General features: G+C 39.6%; 3 protein-coding genes and 1 long non-coding RNA gene across 4 annotated transcripts in view; 1 reads left to right on the forward strand and 3 right to left on the reverse strand.

Annotated features, from left to right (window-relative positions):
- Positions 1–26,053, forward strand: part of LOC149998430 (uncharacterized) — a 294,581-nt gene that overhangs the window by 132,886 nt on the left and 135,642 nt on the right. The window lies entirely within an intron of this gene.
- Positions 2,916–7,596, reverse strand: KRT40 (keratin 40). Its single transcript, XM_090292949.1, has 7 exons — positions 7,150–7,596; positions 6,377–6,459; positions 5,951–6,107; positions 4,980–5,141; positions 4,775–4,900; positions 3,536–3,756; positions 2,916–3,015 (listed from the first exon to the last, which is right to left on the reverse strand). The coding sequence occupies exons 1-7, from the start codon at positions 7,594–7,596 to the stop codon at positions 2,916–2,918; spliced, it is 1,296 nt and encodes a 431-aa protein (XP_090149075.1).
- On the reverse strand, positions 13,662–14,382 carry LOC149998437 (keratin-associated protein 3-3). Its single transcript, XM_090291543.1, has one exon. It carries the CDS (start codon positions 14,333–14,335, stop codon positions 14,039–14,041), a length of 297 nt encoding a protein of 98 aa, XP_090147669.1. The 5' UTR covers positions 14,336–14,382; the 3' UTR covers positions 13,662–14,038.
- Positions 21,791–22,464, reverse strand: LOC149998438 (keratin-associated protein 3-3). Its single transcript, XM_090291576.1, has one exon. It carries the CDS (start codon positions 22,425–22,427, stop codon positions 22,131–22,133), a length of 297 nt encoding a protein of 98 aa, XP_090147702.1. The 5' UTR covers positions 22,428–22,464; the 3' UTR covers positions 21,791–22,130.

The raw sequence follows: 26,053 nt of genomic DNA on the forward strand, positions 1-26,053 counted from the left end.
AAAAACTAGGAACAGCTGTAACAGGCTGACAGTAATTCAAGAGCCCCCAAAGTGGCCATCCTATATTAAAGATATTTTTCTACTTCAGTTCTACTTTGATTTTGCATAGACCCAGGCTGAAAATATTTTTAACTCCTAAAATGCAAGTAGATTAATTATACAAAATGTTATATATCATGGAAGGTAGTCATGTATATATTTTTGAGAGGAAATTGGATATATTTCATTGGAAATTACAGATGCTGTGGAAATTGTTAAACAAAATTATTTTTTTACCATAATCTTAACCAAGGCAAAAAAGAAACCATGAGAAATGCAGAGAACAAGTGATGGGAAATGAATATGGTAGATATTTCCATGTGGGTAAGATTTTTGATTTCATGACACTATGGTATTAAATGTCTTCCCAATTTCATTATCAGAGGAGTAATGGGGTTGAACACTATTTCATGGGTTTATTCATCTGGAAAATATTTTATTTTTAGTATTTTTACTACCTTTTATTGTTAAATCAGGAGAGTGCACTGTAAAAAATTAGCATAAAACTTGACTTCTTTAAATCTACCTTGTATAAACTGTTATTATTATGTACTTTATTTCTGAGCACTCATAAAAGAGAAATAGAAAAGAGGAGAACTTTTCTCCAGCTTCCCACTCCTTTTTAAAAAATAATTATAGATTCACAGGAAGTTGCAAAATATCTCACTCAACTATAGTACAATTGTAAAACTAGGAAATCGATACAATGTGTGTGTTTAGGTCTCTGTAATTTTTTTCACATGTATAGATTTGCGTAACCAGCACTGCAATCAAGATACACAACTATTTAATCACCACAAAGATCTCCTTCATGCCTAATTTGTTCTCCATCTCTATATTTCATCATTTCAAGAATGTCATGTAAATAGAATCATGCAGTATATGACCCTTCAAGATTGCCTTTTCTCACTCAACATAGTGGTCTTCAGATCTCGAGGACATTTTGGTTGTTTTCCAGTTTTGACTACAGTATTCCCTCACTTATTGTGGGTATTACGTTCTAGATGCCCCCGCGATAGGTGAAAATCGGCGAAGTAGGAACCTTACATTTATTTTAGTATTTTTATATCTTTTAAGGCTTTATAAACCCTTCCCACACACTTATAAACCGTTCCCAGTCCCTTATTAACCTTTCCCACTCCCTTGTTAACCTTTTCCACACTTTCATAAACACTACTTACGTTCTTAAACATATTCTACACTCTTAAACCTACGTAACTTTAACAACATACATGTACAGTACCGCAAAATCCCGCGATATAGCGAAAAATCCATGATAAATAATTAAATATAATATTTTAAAAAATCCCACAGTACAGTGATGCCATGGTAAGTGAACCGTGATATAGAGAGGGACGACTGTATTACAAATAAAGCTGCTGTGAACAATTGTGTACTTTTTCAATCCCTTTACTTTTTTTAATTATATTTTTCCATCACTATTTACCCCCTTATATCCTTTTCCACCTCCATCCACCCCTCTCCCCACCCCCAATCACCACATGGTTGTCTGTGTCCATGAGTCCTTTTTCTTTTTATGTTCCATCCCTCTACCCCGCTACTCCCCAACTTCCCCCTGGCCTGACTGTCAGCCTGCTCTCTATTAACCTACCTGCATCGTTATCTTTGAAGTGACCTTCTTGTGGAAAGTATTTAGTTTTTTATTCACTCTGCCAGTCTCTGTCCTTTAATTGTTATATTTAGATAATTTTTAGTTGCTGTAATTACTGATATGGTAGGGCTTATGTCTGCATTTTATTTTTTGTTTCCTGTTTGTTCCTTCTGTTTTTTAAATTTCTGTTTTCTTCTTCCTGCCTTTTCGTGGGTTACTTGAATATGTTTTAGAATTCCACTTTTATTTGTTTATAACATTTTAAGTTTTCTTTGTGTAGCTTTATAAGTAGTTGCTTTAGGGATTACATTTTATATATTCATACTCGTATATAACTTATTACAGCCTATGATGCTGACATTTTGTCACTTCAAGCAAAGTATAGAAACTTTACCTCCCTTCCTCCCTTTACTCGCCTCTTTTTGGAGGTTTATTTTTCTTTTCTGTCTGCAGCTGTTGGTGTTTCTGGGTTGTTGGTTCTCCGTTTTCCACTATAGGATATAGGAGAAAAAGAGAAAGCCCAGAAACCTCACCACTGTGTCGTTCCTTTGCTATCAAGGACTCCAGATGGCTTGGCTCTTCTTCCACTTTCCAGAGTCTGCCTATAGTTGTATATGAAATGCCAGGGTTTTTAGTCATTCTTGGGAAGAGGAATGGGGAAATGTAACTCTACTTGATCTTTCTGGATGTTAAGGGTATGGAATTATGACTTATTCCCCATCCCCCTTCATGTGCCAAATTGAATTAAAAAAAGGAATATAGTAATTTTGTAATTAAAAATAAAATTAAATGTATTACATTTTACTTCTAAGTTCCTCTCCAAAAGATACATACAGCTGTCTTTTATGATATTGATATTTTGTATGGATTACTCTATTTGTATTTTAATTGTTAAAATATATTTTTAACTTGGGTTTATGGAGGATCAAATTATTGGCATGGGTTTAGACAATCACTTTGGTATCAGACGGTTATTATAGCAACAGTAATAAGCCACAAAGCTATATACCACACTAAAGGAATGAAATACATTTTATTTGGAGATTAGCAAGAAAGCTTTACGGACTCCTAGAATATCACAAATAAACAGGCAGGAGAAGAAATGGTAAAGCAGAAATATATCAAGGGTGCTTAGAGGACAATTCTAGGATACGAAAGCCTCTTGACTTGAATTTCAAGTCTGGACCTCCTGGTTGAAGCCCCATCTCCTTTATAGGGCACTGCGGGCCACGTTCCTCCACCTGCTGTGTGGGATGGCGAGTGTTCATACACAGTGGTTTTCGACTGTGCAAAGCACATAGGCTGAGCGTGGCTCACAAGCGTTGCTTGATGGGCTTGTTGTAGAACATGGGTTACAAGGAAGCCTGTGGGAAATCCATTTAGATTTAAGCCTAATAAGGGAAAACTGGATAAAATGACAACTCAGAAAAAATCAGGCCAAAATTTGCCCTGCAAATTATGTTCTGAAGGGCTCTTTGCAGAATGACATTTGACCCATGTCTGTCATTCCTGGACCCAGTATTGTCACTTTATGCTCACTGCAGCAGTGGCAGTTGAATAAAATTTCATGTATTTTCTTCACTTTGCAAATTACATCTTATGCATGTTCCTGATTTCCCTTTAATGGGAGACAGGAGCAAAGGGAGATAGGCCCCCAGCATGAAAAGTTTTATAATGATGTGTATTTTGCTTTATAACTTTAAAATATTTTTTAACACTTCTGTGGTCATGTGCTTAGTGTCAGCTGCTTTTCGTCAGTCTTTAAAGAAGATCCTTTAATACATTTGGGAGCTTTGACTTTGGCCAGATTGGGGAAACAGGATTCTTGTACATGAGGTTCTTTGTGACTCAGGGTGATTTTGAGAATAATTGTGTGGAACTTGCCTGCAATCCTCGCTCTCAAGGAGACCCCGGTACGTGTTGATCTCGCACTCCAGCCGGGCCTTTGTATCCAGCAGTACCTCGTACTCCTGGTTCTGTCGCTCCAGTTCGCAGCGGATCTCAGCCAGCTGGTTCTCCACATTGTCAATCAGGCTCTGCATCTGGGCCAGCTGGGTGCTGTACTGGGCCTCAGTTTCTGCAACAGTGCACTCCAGAGATTCTGTCTGCAGAAGGGGTGTAAAAAGAGCTGTGTAGTACAGTCTCCGGGGCAAATCACGTAGCTTCTCTGAGCTGTAGTTCTATTCTATAAAATGTGGGCGATGCAAAGTACTCATCTCATTGGATAGATGTGAGAGTTGAATGGGTCAATATGTGTAAAGCACTTAGAAGAGTGTCTGCAAGAATTTTAAGGGCAGTGTAAGTGTTAGTTATTACTACCACCACTAGGAGCATCACAACCTGCAATATATTTGTGTAGCTTAAGGAGGATCAATAGCATTTGGAAAGATTTGGTCTTGTGGCATGACTCCTTGTTACTTATCTGAGTCTCAGTTTTCCTCATCTGTATAATGTGGTTAGTAAAGGGATTTACCCCTTAAAGTTATTGTGAAGCTTAAACTGTGCCTCCGAAGTGAATGCTCAGCTATTATTCACTGAGATACTCTCTGTAGGCCCTAACATGGCACACACAGTGCTGTTTGACTGGAACTGGTTAATGTATTCTTGAATGCATAATATTCTTGCTGCTTGGGTGGAGTGGACTGCGGTGAAGGGTCTGGTTGAGGTGTGGATCCTGGGAAAGTTTAGGATAGTGGTTGAATGCAAAGTATGAATAGCATTCTTTGTTTTAGATGTGATTGTGAGCTTGAAAAATTGGCCCTAATCAAAAGAGAGTTAAAACCCACTGGAATACTTGAGTGCCTTTGGCTCAGAGATTTCTCTCCTGTCCTACTCCTGCCTGTCCCCATCTCTCCTTGTCTCTGGAGCGTCTTGCAGGATCATGCTCAAGCCCCAGAAGGAGGGTCAGGGCATCTTGTTGGGACAGTACAAGCTGGTGACCTTTCACTTCTGCTTCTAGCTGGTACTTGGGAAAGGCAGGAAAATATAAACCTTGCAAATTGGAGATTCAGACTTCCTGCCATGTGAACTGTGTGGGTCTCTCCTTTGGGTTATGGAAGAGGGGATAGTACCATATGGCCTGATTCTTCAGTGACAAAACAAAGCTTTCTTTCCCTTACACACCAGGCTTTGCTGTGCTTGGAGCTCAATTTCCAGAGCATTGGCTGTGCGTTTCAGTTCCAGGATCTCTATCTGGCAGCCGTGCAGCTGCTCAGCGCTGGACAGCTGCTGCTGATTCAGCTCCTCCATCTGAAACACAGGCATGATGGCAGAATGTGAATAAGGCAGAAGTCAGGGAGCCTGTCAGGTTATTGCTCCAGGCGCTGACCTGAACAGCAAACCATTCTTCCACGTCTCTGCGGTTGCTGGCAAGCACCGTTTCATACTGACAGCGCATCTCGTCCAGCACCCCGTTGAGGTCGATGATGGGGGCACTGTCTATCTCCACGTTGAGCCGGTCACCAAGCTGTTCACGAAGCAAGCTGACCTTCTGGAAATGGAAATGAAGTGGGGAATATCACAGAGTGGTGGAAAAAAATCACTTCGACGGGCATGGCATCCTATTTTTGTTTGAGAGTGGTGAGTAAAAGTGTGGGATTTAGATTCAGCTTGCCTACAGTGAATCTCTTCATCACCCACTTTCTTCATCTGTGAAATGTGTTTAATAATTTTACCTGTTCCAGAGAGTTATTGTGAAATATATAAGTTAATATGCAGGTAAAGCACTTACAAAGTCCTTGGTACATAGTAAGTTCTCAATAAATGCTGCTATTATCATCAACAGATGTTCAAGGGAAAATAGATTTTGTTACATCATTCAGTTTCTCACTTGTTAGCTTCATCAGTATAGGATGATCACACACTTCATACTTTATGATTTAAAAAATTGATAGGTGCAGAATGCTTTAAAAATATTGGTCCAAATATTGCATGAGTTTTTATCCCCTTTTTGAAATGGCCTTCACATGCTGTGTTTATCAGCTTGATTTTCATACCAAATGGATTAGAGTTAGGTGTGCCATAAAGCCTCCAAGGAAAGCCAGTTGTGGAGTTACCTTCTCCACAAAAGCAATGGCAGGTGAAGAGTTTGGTTCCTCTGTTTAGCTCTGGCCAGGGCTTATTTCACAGCTACATTCAGAGACACACAGGAATGATCAGGCCAAGTAGTAATAGCGCCTTGAGTAATACTGTTCCAGCTTTAGCAACATTTACCCAAGTTTAGCTTATATACACACATGGAACATATCAGTTTCATTTGTCAGTCTTATTTTCTTTCAGTGATTTTGCCTCTTTGCTCACCTCTTCATGATTTTTCTTAAGGCAAAGGAGATCTTCTTTCAGAGACTCCGCATGGGCCTCCAGATCGCCTTTGCACAGGGTCAGCTCGCCCAGAATCCTGCGCAGGCCACCAATGTCAGTCTCTACCAGCTGGTGAAGAGACAGTTCAGACTCATACCTTTCATAACAAGAGAGATAGAGCCGCCAATGCTTACTTTGCTAGACACTGTACGGTGCTAGGGCATACTAATGAAGGGCAGATGGGCTCAAGGAAGCCATGTGCTGTGACTTCTTTTACATCACAGATAGTGATAAATATGAGCTTCCTGAGCATTATTAGCTTAAAAATATTATATAGAGAATATCTGTGGTGTATTTGTGTGTATGAGAGAGAAAGAGAAAGAGAGGTGAAACCATAAATTATATTCAAATTTAAATTAAACTTACTTTGACCTGAAGTCATCAGCTGCCAGTTTGCAGTTATCAAGCTGTATGGCAAGTCTAGAATTGTCTGCTTTCGTGCACAAAATCTGGGGAGTAAGTTATTAAATAATAAATGTTTTTTTGAAAGAAATCTAAATATTCATTTAATAGCTATGCCATTACTTATCTTTTAAAGGTCTTTCTAAGAAAGTATAAAATAGCTTCTAGCCTGCTTTTCTTATTAACCATGTCACTGCATGAAGAAAAAAGGAGTACCACTTTATAAAACAAAATAGAGAAATAAAAAAGAGTTTCGTTTTTTTAACGACCTGACATTTTGCAATATTCCTTGGCAGTTGAATTCAGTTACATTTTTCTTCATAAGCAGTTTGTATTATGATTATATCCCCATCTATAATAATAAAAATTCATTAGTAAGAAAATTATTACTAGGTGAAAAGTATAAGATTAAAAAGATGACGTTTTAATATCTTACGTTAAAAATATACAGTGTTACCTACTAAAGTAGTTTTAGATATAGCACGGTTACTCCTCATTCTGTAGATGATAAAGTCAAGAGGTACACGAGTTTATATAGTCACACAATAGTTAGTGGCAGCACCGGGTCAAGGCTGTTCCCTGACTTTTAGTCCAGTGCCCTTTCCTTTCCATCACATTGTCGCCTGGAAGTCCCTTTTCCCTGGTTTCTTTCTAGAGCCTCTTCTAGTATAAAGATAAAGCAAATCCTGGGTTGGGGAGGTGGAGCGTTAGAACAGTGAGACAGTGAGACACCGGACCTTTTGTTGGAGATCTTCAATGGTGTTGAAGTAATACTGATAATCGGGGCACACCGGCGGGATGCCCTCTTCACAGTGTTCGCGGATCCTGCACTCTAGCTCTGCGTTCATCTCCTCCAGGCCCCGCACCTTCTCCAGATAGCTGGCGAGTCTGTCGTTCAGGAACCGCATCGTCTCCTTCTCGTTGCCGCTGAACACCCTGTCCTCACACCAAGCACAGTTCCCCACCAAGCACGGAACGTTACAACTCCCAGCAAAGCAGCATGGCGTGAAGCAGCCGGTCGGCAAGCGAGACCTGAAGAGGAAGCTAGGAGTCTGGCATCTGGATATGGCGCAAGTGCTGGGGAGGCAAGTGGTTTCCACGGAACAGATCGAAGCAGTTGTGCCATCAGAAAGCCCCGCATAGGACTCAGAAGAGCAGCATGTGGGGGCACAATCAGAAGTCATCCTTTTAGAAGTGAGGAACAGAGATCAGTGCCAACACTCACGTTGCCTGGCTCCGTAAGTCTCCTTTCCTCCTGGGACTTTTATATAGCCCCCCAAATGGGTATTTACAGAATGCACCGGATGTTTTCTTTATCACTGTTGGTGCCAGTTTTCATATGAACATTCATTAGTGTTTACTTGCTGAGGAAGAGTTTTATGCCTCATAAAAGAGACATAACTTCAGGTTACTAAATAAAGATACTGTTTCCATGTGCCAGTAGGATAAAATTCTTGTTTCAGAAAATCTTTATAGGAAGCATTGTCCTTTTGACAAAATAAGGAGAGAAAGAGAAAATTTGGCCAATCAATAGTTACAACTGATTACAAATAAGGAAAATAGTATTTCTACAGATTTTGATGCTGTGCATTGAAAATTGTTCATGTCTTATTTTAGAATTAATATTACAGCACATTAAATATTGTTTATTTGTTTGTGCCACCACTATAAAAATGTTGTGTGTGATTAGCAATCTTTGCAAAGCCTTTGTGTTCTTTCTGTGCTCACATGGTAGGGGTGTGTGTGTGTACTGGGTTTAAAGTGTGTGTGTGTGTGTAAATGATATCTGTCTGTGTGCCAATTGAAGTCACTTTACCTGATTGATGGGCATAATTTGTGCCCTCCAGGCCAAAATATAAGTGTAACACCAGACCCTTTGTTGATTATCAAGACTGGAGCTGTGATTTTTAATATCTTGGAACTTGCCTTCTCCGCATTTCCTATGCCTCATTTTTTGATCAAGGATATTAATTTTTTTCTATATCTCTCATAAGAGTGAAATATAAATTCTAAGTTATAATCTTCTAGTCTGTTGCAAACCCTCAGTGATTGAACTTCAGAGTAGGATCAACCAAGCTATGGAAGGCTTTTCTTCTGATGTACAGAGCTGTTGTCATTCATTCATTCATTTTTTAAAATTAAATTTATTGGGGTGACGTTGGTTAATAAAATTATATAGGTTTCAAGTGACCAACTCTATGACATATTATCTATATATTGCATGATGGGCCCACCAAATTTTTCCTGTCATCATGCATTTGACCCCCTTTCCCCTTATTACTCCCTTACCCTCTTCCCTCTGGTAACCAGTATATTGTTGTCTGTGTCTATGAGTTTTTGTTTGTTTTTCTTGTTTGTTCATTTCTTGCTTTCAGTTTTATGTCCCACGTATGAGTGAAATCATATGGTTCTTGACTGTTTCTGTCTGACTTATTTCGCTTAGCCTGATATTCTCAAGATCCATCCATGTTGTCACAAATGGCAGTGTTTCATCTTTTCTTCTGGCTCAGTGGTATGCCATTGTTTATGTGTACCACATTTTCTTAATGAAGTCATCTACTGAGGGACACTTTGGTTGTTTTCATGTCTTCGCCACCATGAATTATGCTGCAGTGAACTTAGGGGTGCATATATCTTTGCAAATAAATGTTTTCTTTTTTTTTTTTTTCAGATTTAATGTGTTTTATTGATTAAAATATTACATTTGTGCCAATTTCCCTTCCCTCTGCTCCCCTCCACCCGGTGGCCCCCCTCCCTCCAGTTGTCCCCCCCTTTTAGATTATGTCCATTAGTTGTGCATACAGTTCCTCCCAACCTCTCTCCGTCTATTCCATTCCCTCCTACCTTGATCCCCAATTCCTATATCATCTCCCGCCCTTTCCCCATTCCCCCTCCCTGTTGACCTCCCCCCAATATGCTTCCCGTACCCACAGTTCCTTTTCCACTCTCGTTGCCTATTTAGTTTGCCTTTGTTTCATCTCCCTAGCTTCTGTTTTTTTAAACCAGTCCCTTTAACATCTCATATAACAGTGGTTTGGATCTAATGAACTCTTTCAGTTTTATTTTGTCCTGGAAACACTTTCTCTGTCCTTCTATTCTGAATGACAATTTCGCTGGATAGAGTATTCGTGGTTGTAGGTTTTGGATTTTCATTACTTTGAATATTTCTTGCCAGTCCCTTCTTGCCTGTAGGGTCTCCCTTGAGAAGTCAGCTGATAGTCTGATTGGGACCCCTTTGTACATAATTCTTTTCTTCTCTCTTGCTGCTTTTAAGATTCTCTCTTTATCTTTAATTTTTGACATTTTGATTATAATGTGTCTTGGAGTGGTTCTCCCTGGGTCCAGTCTCTTGGGAACTCTCCTTGCTTCCTGGACCTGCAAGTCTATTCCCTTCCCCAAGTCTGGGAAGTTCTCCTTTATTATATTTTCACTCAATTTTTCAAGTTCTAGTTCATCTTCCTCATTCTCTGGCAAACCAATGATTCTTATGTTGGGCCTTTTATAGCTGTCCCAGAGGTTTCTGATCCTCTCATTGTTGCTTCCCATTTCCTCTCGCTGCATTGGTTGACTGCTTGTTCCTTCTCCATATTCCAGTTTGTTGAAATGAACTCTGGATTTTTTCTCACCTTCTATCTCGTATGAGGTTTTGTTCCTTTCGTTATGAAATTTTTTCGCTTCTTTCTTATCTTTTTCCTGCTCTTTTGTGAATTCTGTAAGCCACCTGATAACAATGGCCCAGAACTGAGCCTCTGACAGGTTTCTTATCTGTTCATCTGTCAGGTTCTCTATCTGCTGTCTGGTGAGTTGTGTCACCGGTATTTCTATAGTTGTCTGCCTCATTTTGACAGATGCGTTTTGTTTTCTTGGGCCGGCTGTCGGGGGCAGTGCCTGTGTACTCGTAATGACCCAGCGACCGGCGCCGTTTGGCGTCACAAATCAGCGACCGGCGCCTGCCTGTCCGCGACCTATTTCGCAGCCCTGTGGTGCTTTCTTTGGGGGCGGGGGTCCAAGATGGATTCACACAGTTATTCAGCTAGGAGACCGGGATCCGTCCTCCCATCCCCCTGGGCCTCACTGTTCAAGGCGATGCGGCGGCCGCTCTCCCCAGCGCCGGAGTCGCGCACCGCCAGGGGCTTGCGCAGCCGGGATTCCTCGCCGCCTGCCGCTCCGGTGCGACAGCAAACAGCACTGCCCTCTTTAACTCTTACCTGCCCAAATGGCATCGCTGGTTTATAACTTCATATGTTGGACTTCCGTGTAGTTTTATTTTCTGGAATTTCTAGTTATCCTTTGTTTTGAAGTAGTTGTATTCCTCTCTCGTTGTAGAGGGAGACCTAGCGTGTCCGTCTAAGCCTCCATCTTGGCCGGAAGTCTGCAAATAAATGTTTTCAAAAATTCCAGGTAGATACCCAGAAGAGGGCTTGCTGGGTCTTATGGCACTATATTCTTAATTTTTTGAGGAACCTCCATACTATTTTCCTAGTGGCTGTACCAATTTACATTCCCACTTGTAGGGTTCCTTTTTCTCTACCTCCACTCGAACACTTGTTATTACTTGTCTTGTTGGAAATAGCCATTCTAACAGGTGTGAGATGGTATCTTATTGTAGTTTTGATTTGCATTTCCCTAGTGAAGTTGAACATCTTTTCATATACCTGTTGGCCATTTGTATATCTTTTTGAGAGAGAAGTGTCTGTTCAAATTCTCTGCTCTGTTTTTAAATTGAACTGCTTATTTGGTGTTGAGTTGTATGAGCTCTTTTGAGAACCACAAAAGACCTTGAATAGCCAAAGCAATCCTGAGAAAAAAGAACGAAGCCAGAGGTATTACACCCCATGGTTTCAAATTATACTAAAAAGGGACACTAATCAAAACAACGTGGTATTGGCAGAAAAACAGACACACAGACCACTGGAACAGAATTGAGAGTCTAGAAATATACCCAAATGTATATGGGCAAATAATTTTTGACAAAGGAGCCAAAATATATAAAATGGAGAAAAGAAGGGCTCTTCACTAAATGGTGCTGGGAAAATTGGAAAGCCACAGGGAAGAGAATGAACCTAGACTACTGTTTGTCCCCATATACAATAATTAGCTCAAAATGAGTCAGAGATCTGAAACAATAAATTACAGAGAAGAAAACATAGGTACTAAACTTATGACCTTGGTCTTAGAGAGGATTTTATGAATTTGACCCCAAAAGCAAGAGAAGTAAAGGCAAAAATAAATGAATGGGACTATATCAAACTAAAAAGCTCCTGCACAGCAAAGGAAACCACCAATAAAAAAAAAGGGCAACCACCCAAATGGGAGAAGGTATTTGCATTCACTCATTTTTTAAGGGCCCAATTTTATGACAATTAAAAATACTAGAACTAGAGAATAAAATTTATAATAAAGTACCACTAAACTTGGAAAAATTTCAGCTTTTTCTCCCCTATTTTTTCTGTCCTACGTTCTCATATTGTGTTGGAACTCCAATTTCATGTGTGCGGAGTCACTTAATATTGTCCCACAGGCTTCTCAGGTTCTGTTTTTTTCTTCTTTTTTCTCTCTACATAGTTTTGATAATTTTGAACTATCTTAATTTATTGACTTCACTCTTAATTGACAGTTTTCTATATGCTATTAAGGCCACCTATTGAATTCTTTATTTCAGATTGTACTCTTTAGTTTTAGAATTTTCATTTGCTTCTCTTTTAATTTAAATAATTAAATTTAACTTGTTTTTAATTTATTAAATAAAAATATAAAATTTTACTTTTCTGTTATTCCTTATCTGCCCTTTCCCTTTCACATCTTGTTCATCTTTTCCTTTAAATCTATGAAAATATTTATAATAACTATTTGAAAATTCTTGTCTGCTAATTCTAACATCTGTATATCTAGGGACCTGTTTTTATTGGCTGCCTTTTCTCTTAATTATGGATGACAATTCCTGGCTTCTTCACGTGTCTGGCAATTTTTAATTATATGCTGTTCATTCTGGATGTTATATTTTAGGAAGTCTTGATTATATTGCAGAATTTTGAATTTTATTCTGATAGGAAATTAAATTGCTGGAAGATTCTCTTGTTCCTCTCAGGCTTGTCTTTTTAGACTTTTCTAGGGAAGGTATAATTTGGTGTGTTCTTTACTCAAGGCTGTGGTCCTTACTCTTGGTGTGTCCTACTGGAACATCGACTGAATGCGTGAGGTACTCACAGAGCTTCGTCCCCTCTGAATGGGCAGGCGCTTCGATGTCTGTTAGTAACGAATGGCTCCTGGTATCTCCATTTAGCTCTTCATCGCCCAGCAACCACTCTCTGCTGGCCTTAGGAATTTCATCTCGTGTGCATGCAAGCCAGCTGCTTGCAAGGACTTGATAAGAACTTTTGCAGAGGATTCTGTACCCTCCCTCACACATCTTCCTTCCTAGAACACTGCTGTGCAAATTCCAGCTGCCGAAACTCTATGTAGATATGCCACTTGTGCTTCAAACTTGACATTTGTAGAACAGAACACAGTATTTTTAAAGATTCTCTCTTCCCTTTGTTCCCTTCTCTCCAACTCTCTGCTCAGTTGGTGACATAACTCCACTGCCTAGTCTCTCTTTGACACCCTCTTCTCTTCCACACCCGTTTGACCACTGACTCCAATCAGTTTGTCTTTGACTGTGTCTTTCTTCTCTTTATAACTATCCAGCAATCTTAATTTCTTATTTGTTCTCAATTTCACTGTAAAACAGCACTTTACTAATGCTACTGGTAGAACACTTGTATTTTTTATAATACAATACCTGGCATTCAATAAATATTGTTAATTGTATGAAGACACGAATGGGTATTGTATAGGTATCTGCCTCACCTGCCAGACTGTCAGCTCATTTTGAGCAGGGATAATAAAATGTAGAACACAGTAGATATTAAAAAAAATCATTAATAACATTCTTATATTAATATTTTGCATAAATAGATCAGGTCACCTGGATTAGTTAATGTATCATATTTGATGTTCAGATTATGTTAAGCATTTTTCAGCCTATCTTAAACAATGTTTTGAAAGGACAAATCAGAGAAAGTCTACTTTCATGTATGCTAATATAATAAACCATCTTTTATGCAAGACTATTTAGTTTTTTTACAAGAATGAAATATTTGTACTGCCACCATATTCAGTTTTGCATATGTTCTCAGTTTTTCTTAAAATGCTGATTTTGGAGTTAATAAATTAATAGAAAACAAAGTAATTATAAACATTTGTGCTATGCCAGAGATGTAAAATTTATTAGGATGATCATGAAGAAGCTACTTAAATTTCCAGGAAGATGCCACCCAAGACTGAAAACAGAGTTCCCAAACACCCAAAGAAAGATACACTTTAATGTGAAGGAATTAAACAACTTTGGGAAACCCCTAGGCATCCACCTGTTCAAATTGTCCTTGATTACTGGTGTCTGCTACATGACATCGAAAGTCTCTTGGTTTCTTTTTGGTGGTGGTGGTGGTGGGTTTGCCAGTGATAGTGCCATCCTTGTTCCAACTTCGAAAGCAAAGTCAGTTGTTGCAGGTGCTGAGACAGGTGAACAATAAAGCTTCTGGGTTGACTCTTTCCATGTCAGGCACTGAGCGAAGCAGCCGTGGATCAGCAGCAGCTGGGGAGGCAGGGCTCACAGCAGGGCTGAGTGAAGGTTGTGAGGTTGATGGTCTCCAGGCCTGGCGTGGGCAGGCAGGAGTTGAGCAGGAAGCAGGTGGGCACACAGGGTTGAGGAATGTGGCAGGGGGGAGGGCAGTTGTCACAGCAGGTTGGCTCCAGCAACCAAGTCGTGTGTGGGCAGGTGCTGGGCAGGCAGACTCCACAGCGGCAGCATTTGTCGGAGGAGCAGATGGTGGTGGCGGGGCCTGTGGGGACGCTGCAGCAGCAGGGAGCACAGCAAGCCATGGCAGAGGGGACCTGTGTTTTTTATTGGTTTGTTTCAAAACAGATAAGGTTTCTGAGGTGCGAATGTCCATGCTCTGAGGTTCTTATATACCCTCCCCAGTGGGTGTTGGTCCAACCAGAGGGCTTCTTTCCTGGTTCTTGTTTATGTTAGTGTATCCATTATGCTCTGATTAATTTGACATGTAGATGCTTGTAAACAATCTCTTTTCTCCTAATTAATCTTTATTTGAGTTCCTGGCTCAATCTGAGCTTATTACTCTTGCTATTTGTCACTGGAACAGAAGCTTTATGAGGTTATCACCAAAGGCTTCTGCTATTACAAGTTCAACACCAGCCCTGCTGACGAATATTGCATCATAGTACACCTGTAGTATGTGGGTCTGATCTTTAGTGCTGATCAGTTTTTATTCTCTTAATCTTTATCAGTATCAGTTGATCTGATGAAATATTCTTGTTTTAAAGAGCTGAATTTAACTTCAGTGACTTTCTTTTAATGTTAGGACCTTTTAAAAAATTAATATTTTTAATGACATATAATGGGCATATCACATTGTATTAGTTTAGTTTAAGAACTTTGGAAGATCAAACTTTTGATATGGGAAAATACACTATGGAAGACTTTTAATAATGCCTATCCCATTTTTACTATAAAATATTACACACCTATTAAAATTTGGACTATATAGAAAAGTGTAAACAAAACAACTCATTCATAATTTTATCATCTACAGAAATTCTTTATTAATAATTTTATATATCCCTTCAGTCATTCTTCTTTACATTTATCATTTTATTACATTACTGCAATCATATTTTACCTACTATTCTATAATTTGCCTTCTTGTTTAAATATGTATATTTTTATCATCTTGTATTCTTAAGTATATGTTTTCTAGCATTCATTATATAATTGTACTTTAAGTTACTTAAAAATTTTGCATTGTTTACTTTATTTTCAACTTTATGATAATTGTGGCAGTAGTGAACCAACTAAATGTATAAATCATAAATTACATTTTTGATATTTCAGGACAGAAATAATTATTAGGTAGAATTATTGGAACAAATATTAATTAATAATATTTTATGGTCTTTGATATTCATTACCATATTGCCCTCCAGAATGGTTCTATTTACCTATTTTTTTCTAAATATTTATGTATTTCTACCAGCTGTGTTTGATAATCCTATTTCTCTATACTTTTGATGGATATTTTATGTCATAAGTGTTTGCCAGTTGGTGGGCGAAAAATGAAATTTTAGTATTACTATATTCTTCTCTTACAACAAGTTAGGCTAAAACATTCTTTCATATGTGCATTGGCTTTACTTCTTTCTATTGAGAACAAGCTTGTTTTGTTTCCTTCACTGTTGTGTATGAAAGTTGAGTTTTTAGCTTAAGTCTTTATACTAAGTAAAATAATAAGACCTTTATACTAATGTTTAAATGAAATTCTTATCAGTGGAAAGTGAGGTTATGGGCCTGAGCCATCTGTGCACATTTGATTTTATTCACTGTTTTTGTTTTTCCCGATGTAGTGCATTTTCTCCCCGAGTTGTGTCTGCGGTAAGAAAGACCTGGATTCCAGGTCTAGGACACCTACAATTAGAGAAAATGGCTGGCAGAAAATTAATTAATTTCAAATTTTAAAAAGTTCTCTGTGGCTCCACTTGGAAGAAAGGATTCAAGATCTCTGCTGGTGTCCCTGGACCACACCCCCAGATTTATCTTTGTGTGAATGTGTGCCAAATTGCTCACCCTTTTACTTAGCACTGATTAATGTTTTTCAGTATTAAAAAAGTATTTTTTAAATTTATCAAGTTCTTACCATGTGCCAGACACTGATAAATGTTGGATATATAGCAGTGAACAAAACAGATACCACCCTTGCTCTCATGGAACTTGGAGTCTAGTAGAAGATTTTTCACACACATAATACATTATTAAAAATTACTGTTATTATACATTTTGATAAGAAGAAAAAAAACTGGATTCTAATAGAAGAAAGACAATAATCACAAGGAAGTTATTTTGAAATTTTAAGAAAAACATTACAAAGGGGCTTGTAGACTCCCACAATAGACTTTATGGTAGAAGACATCAGTGTCTTATGTAGAATGCAGCATGACTTTGAGTCAAGATATAAGGATGAAGGACTTGCTACTGTTCTGTGTAGAGTATTGGCTTGAGGTTATACATTAGAAACAGTTGTAAAATAAGTTTATGATAATAAACTCATCACTTTTATTGAAAAGACTTGCAGTAGTTTATTAAAATTTATTTTCTCTGCAGCGGTCAAGAGACCTGAGAATTACTCTCCTTTGTTTGTAAATTAGGATAGTGAGTCTAAGAGAGGAGCGATAATTTGCCTTAGATGGTCTGGTGACTGACTTGTTAAAAACTAAATATAGGACCTGTTGGGATTGAGCTACCTTTTATGTGGTTTAAAATTAAGTTTAAAGTATGTGTCAAAGATACTAAACATATTTTATTTTTAGAAACAAAGGGTATCTTTCTCCTTTAGGCAAGTGCGGGGGAAAAACACTGTGATTCCCTGCCCTCCCCCCCAACACACACCCTAGCACATGCCCAGTTTTAATTATGCCATTCTACAGGCAATAGGGGTATGTGACAGTGAAAGCAAAAACTGAGATTGATAATGGAAAAAAAAAAACAACCAGAAGTAAATTATCATTGTTAATCTCTTGACTCAAATCTCTCATTGCTTCAAGGCTTCAGTGCAAATCTCTTCATCTGGAGAGCCCGCACCCCAGGGTCTTTGCATCTCTTCTCTTCTGCTCACCTCATCCTCTTCTGCCCATCGTGAATGCATCCATGAGTTAGTAAGCTGCTGTTCTGTCTGGAGCAACTCCTCCCCACCCCTTGTTCCTCATCATCTTTTAATGCTCAGTCTGCATAGCTCAGAGCTTTCCCTAGCCATTCCCTACCCTGATACTGAGTCATCAGCTCTGGGCTTTAGTTACTCTTTGTGCATGTTTGCATTCTTGCCGCTCACAGCTGAGGCACAGCAGAAATCACACAGCATTATAATTATAACTCATTCAACTTACAGAGAGCACATAAATCATGATTATAATAACTTCATATTTGAGAGAAACTTGAGGGCACCTTAGGCAATAACATGTCTTTTATCTTTATAATTCTTAGCATGGGTATGGTTCCTAGCACAGGGGAAGCAATCCAGAAATATTGGCCAAATGAATGAGTAAATGGACTAAATTCCTTGTTGACTGTATCCTGAGTTGTGTTCCATCTATCTCATTGCTTCTAAGTCTGTTTATTTAAAGATGTGCTACTAATAATAATCCGGTGGGATCCTCTGATAAATTTTTCTCTGGAGAGACTGACAGGCACACTGGGGACATTTATTTTTATTTTTTACTTTGTAAAATATTTTTTTATATTTTAGTTATAGTTGATGTAAAATATTATATCAGTTTCAGCTGTACAACCCAGTGATTGGACATTTATATAACTTATGAAGTAATCAACCCAATAAATCTGATAACCACCTGGCACCATACCTAGTTATTACAATATTATTGGCTATATTCCCTGTGCTCAGAGAAGGAAAACTCTGACTCCAAAAAACCTCCCCTGCCTTGCGGCATACCTCTTCAGGGGAAAGGCTAAGGGAGTAAACCCTGACAGAAAATCCGGAGCCGGAGTCCCTAAGGCGGTTTGACGTTGTAGTCAACACCAGCAACTCCTGCGGCGCACCTGAAGCCAAGCTGTATTGACTCCGTCTTTCCCTTGGACCCTTCAGCTGCGAAGAGAGGGGGGGTCTGCTGCATGGGCAACAGCAGACCCTCCATATCACCCTGCCCAGGCTCTGTAGCTTCAGCTTCACTGGAGAGGACACTCCAGCGTCATCGCAAGATGTCGATTCAACACGGGAGGAGACAGATACTGTGTCACTCCCAAGTTGGACTGCACAGCCATTCTCGGCGGTGCAGATAGACTTTTAAGAAGCTACACCATCGTCTCTCGAGACGGACGGCTGCCGATAAAAAAATTCCCTGTGCTGTACTTTGCCTCTTGGTAACTATTTTGTAGCTACCAGTGTATTTCTTATTCCCTTTACCTTTTCACGCAGCTCCCCAACTGCCGTTTCTCTGACAGCTGTCAAAGTGCTCTCTGTGTCTGTGAGGCTATTTCTGTTTTGTGTTTTCATTTATTTTGTACTTTTGATTGGCATACGAGTGAAGTGTTGGTATTTATCTTTCTCTGTCTGGCTTATTTCACTTAGCACAATACCCTCTGTGTTCATCCATGTTGTCTCAAATGGCAAGAGTTCATTCTTTTTAAAATATTTTTATGGCTTGGTATGTTTTCTTCACCAAGTTAGGGAAATTTTGACATTATTTTTTAAAATAGGTTTTCAATTTCTTATTGTTTCTCTTCTACTTCTGGCACTCCATGACACAAATGTTGGTACACTTGATATTGTCAGAGAAGCTCCTTAAACTATCTTATTTTGGGGGAGGGGGAGTTGTTCCTTCTTTCTGTTCTGAGTGGCTGTTTTCTGCTACCTTATGTTCCAAATTGCTAATTTGATCCTCTGATTCATCTAATCTGTTGATGTCTTCTGGTGTATTCATTCCAGTTATTCTGCATTTCTGACTGGTCCCTTTTTATGTTTTCTATCTCCATTTTTTATATTTTCTATATCTTTGTTGAAGTTCTCTTTGAGTTGATCAATTCTTCCCCTAAGTTTGTTGAGCATCCTTATAACCAGTGTTTTAAACTCTGCATCTGATAGATTGCTTGTCCCCATTTTGTTTAGTTCTTTTTTGGGAGTTTTGCCCTGTCCTTTCATTTGGGTCATGTTTCTTTGTCTCCTCGTTTTGGCAGCCTCCCTGTGTTTGTTTCTGTGTAGTAGGCAGAGCTGCTATGGCTCCCAGTCTTGGTAGAGTGGCCTTCTGTAGCAGGTGTCCCATGGAGTCCAGGGGCACAGCCTCCCGGATCACCTGAGAGGGGTGGTCCAGGTGCATCCCTTATGTGGGCTGAGTACACCCTCCTTTTGTAGTTGAGCCTTGATTACTGTTGGCACTTCAGTGAGAGGGACTGACCCCCAGGCCAATAATTGCAAGGACTGGCTGGGATGACAGTGGAGGAGGAGCTGGTGTGGGGTTCTGATGCCTGCCGAGTCTGTCTTGAGTGTGTTCTGTGTGGAAGGGGTTGGGTGCTGCTCTGGCATAGTTTGAAGCTGTCCACTAGGATGCACTGGCTCTGGGGCCTCCTGGGAGATGCAGGCCCAAGTCCGCTGCTGCCTCTGCCCTGCCCGGGCACGCGGCATGAGCTACAAACAATCTGCAGATGGTCACCACTTGTGCTGGGCTTAGAGGTGCCTTGGAGAGGACAAGCTACAAACTGAGGCCAGCTGCTCCTAGTGCTGGGCTTGGGGCTGCTTAGCAATAGGTACAGGCCACACTGAGGCCAGATGCTGCCTGTAAGGGAACTTTGAGAGATTTTAGGAACATCTGAACTATGAGCCAGGACAGGCCAATTGTATGGAATCACTACTGGAAGCATCTTGGGTGGGGTGGGGTCTCAGGGAACCACCAGGGCGGGGCTTATGGTGTGAGCCAGGTTGATGGAGACTCAGATATGGTTCCCACCTTCTGCAGGGAGAGAGCTCAGCAAAGGAACAAGGGCCTCTGCCAGCACTTCTGTCTAGGAGAAGGCTGCCCCTCCAGCTCTTGCCCTAAAGCCAAATAATTCAGTTCCTCCAGTCTGTCCCTGGTGCCTTTTGGGCTGCTGCACCAGTGCTGGAGCTCAGAGCAAGTGAGTCCTCAGAAAGTAAGTCCATGGTGGCAGGGAGGGCCTGGGACTCCAGAAGCCCTGTGTCACTTAGCCACAGTCTTTGCTGGTTTTCATGACCAGAAGTTATGGGGACTTCTTTTTCTGGCACTAGAACCCTGGACTAGGGGGCCAGGTGTGGGGTTGGGACTCCATGTTCCTCAGGGGGGACCACCACAGCTGAGATATCCCTCCTGATTTTTATCCGCCTCATGTGGGTATGGGACCAGTTCCTTCTGAGACTCAGCCCCTCCTACTAGTCTCTATATGGTTTCTTTTATATATTCTTAGTTATAAGACTTCTGTTCAGCTAGACATCAGGTGGTTCTCAATGATGGTTGTTCTGTGGTTTAGTTGTACTTTTGATGCGGTCATGGGAGGATGAGAATATCCCATTTACCTACTCTGCCGTCTTGACAAGAAGTCACACTGAGGACATTTAAAAACATGTTTATGTAAAGGCATTTGCTTCTCCCATTTCTTGCGCTACCTTTTTCTTTTTCACATGCACTCTTTTGGTTTTAGCTCAGTGCTCCTCCAGATTTTGACTTGTGCCTTTATATTTATGTTATATATATAGCATATAGAGTACTATACATATTATGCCATACTACACATATATGTTACCTGTTGTATGTGTAATATATATGTAATATATACAATCTCTTAAGGCAGGGAAAGAATAATCTGCATAAGAAAAATTAAGCAGGTTGATAAAATGAAGTAAAGTGAAGTAGTAGATTAATTAAATCATGGTTAATCGGGGTTTTAGCTCTAATTCTCAGCTTATCACCTGAAAATTATTGACATTCTGTTGATTACTGGAGAAGAACCTCTGTGCTAAGAATAGTGGCAGGCAGAGAGATATATTCCTAGTGCCTTGGTGCTAGAGTTGACCACTTGAAGTTCTCTCTAAGGGAAAATGAAGGCCCAGAAAATGACCCAGATCTTAGAATTGAGTACCTATCACTTTTAATCTATGAGCCAATATATCTTTTTCCATTACAACCAGATATGGTGATTTTGTTAAGATTGTTGCCGTTTTTATTTCTTGTGCATATTTTAAGTTAATATCATAACTGTTCATTAAGCTTCTGGTTCTATTAGTATTGGAGGCTGTGTGATGTGACAGAAATACTTGGACTTTAAAGTCACACATGCAAGGAACTGAATTCTGGTTTTCTTAGTAACTAACTTTATGACTTTGGGAATGTTTAATTACCTGAAACCTTAATTTTCTCAACTATTAGTGCTATTTTAAGGATTACGTGAGTTAATACATGTGCTTTACCTGGCAAAGTGCAGGTAAATAAATGTTGGCTCATCCCTTAAATTGTATTGGTCTGAGGAAGAGGAGAGGAAAGGTGAACATAAAAGATAAGCAATTTAAAGTTAGCAACCCATGTTAGTAAGCTAGTTCCAGTCATTCATCTCTAATAGATTCTTTTAAAAAAAGTAAAATAATCAGCTGGGGGAGGGGGTATAAGGAAATAAATGGCAATGGGAAAAAATACAATAAAGGTTAACAAAATGAAATAAAATAATCATCTTACCTTTATCTTTTTTTAAAAAATAAAAGAAATATACCAAAAACTCTAACACAAACAAAGAACATGTCTTACCAGAGAAATGAAGTTTATTGGAAAAACCATTAAGAATATTTTTCCTCTGTGAAAATACCCAGTACAGGAAATGGGATCCAAGAAGCAGTGTGACCAAGAAAATATTGTCTGAGGTCTTACAGATTCCAATATATTTTGATAAAAGATGATACTCACCTGCCCAAATGAATCACATGATTATTCAGCCAAATAACCATAACACTTTATTTTCCATTAAAATGAAAGGTAGGTGTTCCATATTTGGGCCATCTGGTTGCCTCAATATCTGATAAACTACCGAGGCAAGTGAATACTGAACAGACAGCTTTGGGGTTCTTCATTGTCAGGCACTGAGCAAAGCAGCTGTCGATCAGCAGCAGCTGGGGAGGCAGGGCTCACAGCAGGGCTGAGTGAAGGTTGTGAGGTTGATGGTCTCCAGGCCCGGCGTGGGCAGGCAGGAGTTGAGCAGGAAGCAGGTGGGCACACAGGGCTGAGGAATGTGGCAGGGTGGGGGGCAGTTGTCACAGCAGGTTGGCTCCAGCAACCAAGTCGTGTGTGGGCAGGTGCTGGGCAGGCAGACTCCACAGCGGCAGCATTTGTCAGAGGAGCAGATGGTGGTGGCGGGGCCTGTGGGGACGCTGCAGCAGCAGGGAGCACAGCAAGCCATGGCGGAGGGGACCTGATGTGCTGTGATTTCGTAGAAAGAAGGAAGAGGTTTCTGAGATGCAAACACCGCCTCTAGCTTTGCGGCTCTCTTTTATGCTCTCCCGATTGGGTGTTGCTCCAATGAAAGGCTTTCTCTTTTTTGTTTATGCCACTCTTTTCCACTAAGATTCTCTAATCAGTTTGGTATTTTCTTGTTCATTAATAAGTTCCTGCCCTTATTAAAGTAATCATGTTTTGCACTCATGGACTTGTCATTTTTGTCATAAGATGATTACATTTATCTTCACTGGGTCCTGGCATGCCAAACCTTACATAAATTATGGATAATCAGGCCGAGTGACAATTGAGCTGTAGTTTCAGAGGCTATGACTATATGCATCTCAGACATATTTGACTTATTTATTAATGACATAATTCAGGTTCTGTTGAGCAAGCAAGGTGATAGTCAGAATGGAATAAAATAAAACCTCCTTTTATTATTTTTAATAAAGTTATAGTGAATTTGCAAAGCTGATGTTATTAACCTCTTATCAGACCCATTGGCAAAAATGCAAAATTTATAAAGAACTTACAAAACTCAACACCCCCCCAAAAAAACAATGCAATTAAAAAATGGGCAAAAGATCTGAATAGACACTTCTCCAGAGAGGACATACAAGTGGCCAAATCTACATATGAGAAATGCTCAATATCACTAATCATCAGAGAAATACAAACAAAACCACAATGAGATATCATCTCACACCTGTCAGAATGGCCATCATCAATAAATTAATAGACAACAAGTGCTGGTGAGGATGCAGAGAAAGGGGAACCCTTTTGTACTGTTTGTGGGAATGCAGATTGGTGCAGTCACTTAGGAAAACAGTATGGGAATACCTCAAAAAATTAAAAATGGATCTGCATTTTGACCCAGTGATCCCACTTGTGGGAATATGAGGTCAGTCTGGAAAAAGTCCAGGCATTGTTGATATAACAAGAATGGTTTGCCTGACATTGATGTAACCTGGCAGGCAAGGAGAGTGGACTGGAATGTGCATGCGTGAACAATGCCGACTTCACTGTACTAGTCAGAGGGGATGTAAACACCACTGAGTGAGCATGTGTACTCTGTGGCCATCACATTCAAAATGACTGAGCGAGTAGAGCAACAAACCTGCATCAAATTTGTGTTAAGCTTGAACATTCTTCCATGGAAACTATTTGGATGATTCAGAAGGCCGCAGCTATGAGGAACTGGTGTTTGGCAGCTTCATCACAACAATACACCTACTCATGCATCACGTTTCGTGCAGAGTTTTTTGGTGAAACATCAAGTCAACAAGGTGACTCAGCTCCCCTACAGTCTAGATTTGGCACCCTGTGACTTCTGGCTTTTCCTAAAACTCAAATCACCTTTGAAAGGGAAGAGATTACAGACCATTGATGAAATTCAGGGAAATAGGACAGGGCAGCTGATGGTGATTGGGAGAACTATGTGAGATCCCAAGGTGCCTGCTTTGAAGGGGACTGAAACGTCATTGTCCTATGAAACATTTCTTGTATCTGATATCTTCTTTTATAAATGTCTCTTTTTCATATAACATGGCTGGATACTTTCTGGACAGATGTCATATATCTGAAGGAACCCAAAACACTAATTCAAAAGGACATAAGCAGCATTATTCATTGCAGCATTATTTTCAGTCTTCAAGATATGGAGGCAGCCCAAGTGTCCATCAGTAGATGAGTGGATGAAACAACGATGGGACATTTACACAACAGAATACTGCTCAGTCATAAAAAGGAAAGAAAATTTTACCCTTTGCAACAGTATAGCTGGACCTGGAGAACATTATGCTAAGTGAAATAAGCCAGTCAGAGAAAGACAAGTACCATATGATTTCACTCATATGTGGACTCTAATGAAAAAACTGAACTAACAAGGAAAATAGAGACAGACTCATAGATGGAGAGCAGATGACAGCTAAGGGAGTGTAGAGTTAGGAGGTGGAGGGATTGCACAAAAACGAAAAAGGACTCATGGACATGGACAACAATGTGGTGATTGCGGAGGGGGAGGAGGTACAAGAGGGCTAAAGGGTAATGGAAAAAATACAATATTTTTTTTCAAGTTGTAAGGGGAAAAGAAGAACAACTAGGAAACTGCAGTTTGTAACTAGGGGCGTGGTGATTAGGGTCTGGGTTAGGCTAGAATCAGTGAAGGGGGAAGGAAAGATGCCAGGAACAGTTTGAGAGAAAAATGAGAAGACTTGGTTTTCTATTCTATTATCAAGGATAAATAATTGTTAACTTTGAATGGTTTGTTTTTACCTTGAATTAGATTATTAAAAACTTATCAGAAAATTGAGAACGTGTTTGAGTTGCCCAAGATCCTGCATTTTCACACAAGGTTAAAGACCCAGTTAATACTTTTCCTGTGCTGACATTGTTAATTAGTATTTAAAGTTTGACTTTAAAAAAAGATTATTTGAAAAAAAAATTGCTTTCACCTTAAAAATGTAAATTTTTTTTCCTAGACTCATTGTATACACGAATTTTGTCTTAAACCACAGAGAAAGCTGAGTTACCATATACAACCAAATATACAATTCAGAGAGTTGTTAGAGAATGTATTTCCAGGTGGCATATACTTTCCCCTGGGTGAATAGAGCCATGCGTAATCAGATTTCTGCAGAGGCAAATACTTTGGTGAAGTGGAAAGAGAAGGGACTTTGTATTCAGGCAGTTTTAGGTTTAATCCTTTCTCTCACTTATTTATGTAAAATTGGCTAGTAATGTTCTCAGCCTCAGTTTCTTCACCTGTAAAGTGGGGAGAATAATAGTAGGTAACTCTTAGTGATTTTGTTAGAAATAAATGAGATAATGCACATAAAGCACCTACTGGAGTGCCCAGCAGATTCACCAAATGTTAGCGATTATGAATGAAAGCAGTAAAAGCGATAAGGTGGGATGGGATTGGTTAGTGACATGGAGTACTTGCTACTTAAAACGCTTCTGGATAATCTAGAGCCATAGAATGTCAAAACTAAAGTGACTTGAGAGAGGATCTGGTCAGCCTACTAATTTTACTGCTTTAAGACCTGAGACTCAAGTCGCAGAGGCAGCCTGAGCGAGAGCCAGGACTGAGGCCCCCATCTCCTGGTTTCCAGGTGGGGTTTGGAACAAGTAAGAATTTCTACTGTGTTTAGTATTCTACACTCAAGTGTTCTTGAATGCCTAAAAGGGCCCACAGTGGTATTTTTAAAAATAAAATCTAAATATTTATCCCTTACAAAGAGGTATAAAAATATCAAACTTCTTTGCTTTTGACTAAAGAAGAGGTAACTTGGCACAGTGACAGTAGTTACATTAATCTTAAAACGTCACTGATACTTATAAATGTATTTATGAACAAAAATGAAAGAATGGCTAAATTATTATTTCAGAAAGCCATTGGGAAAAAAATTTTTTTTCAAGAAATAAAAGGATGCCTTTTGGTGAAAAAGCTGGGAACCAGTGTGTGGCAGTAATGGTGAGTATCTGTGTCTTGGAGTGCTGCTGTGGATGCTCTGGGTCATTTGATCCTCACAATAGTCCTGGGACATAAGCACAGAAGAGAGTATAATGAGGAAACAAAGTCTGAGG

Source organism: Furipterus horrens, unplaced genomic scaffold, assembly GCF_987537825.1.
Source record: "Furipterus horrens unplaced genomic scaffold, mFurHor1.1.pri manual_scaffold_11, whole genome shotgun sequence".
Classification (NCBI taxonomy): domain Eukaryota; kingdom Metazoa; phylum Chordata; class Mammalia; order Chiroptera; family Furipteridae; genus Furipterus; species Furipterus horrens.

Coding starts and splice junctions, on each gene's coding strand:
- KRT40 (XM_090292949.1), bottom strand. CDS start 7,596: ATGACTTCTGATTGTGCCCCCACATGCTGCTCTTCTGAGTCCTATGCG. Junction 6,460..7,149: donor TTGAAGATCTCCAACAAAAG/GTCCGGTGTCTC, acceptor CTTACTCCCCAG/ATTTTGTGCACGAAAGCAGA. Junction 4,901..4,979: donor AAGAATGGTTTGCTGTTCAG/GTCAGCGCCTGG, acceptor CCTGTGTTTCAG/ATGGAGGAGCTGAATCAGCA.
- LOC149998437 (XM_090291543.1), bottom strand. CDS start 14,335: ATGGCTTGCTGTGCTCCCTGCTGCTGCAGCGTCCCCACAGGCCCCGCC.
- LOC149998438 (XM_090291576.1), bottom strand. CDS start 22,427: ATGGCTTGCTGTGCTCCCTGCTGCTGCAGCGTCCCCACAGGCCCCGCC.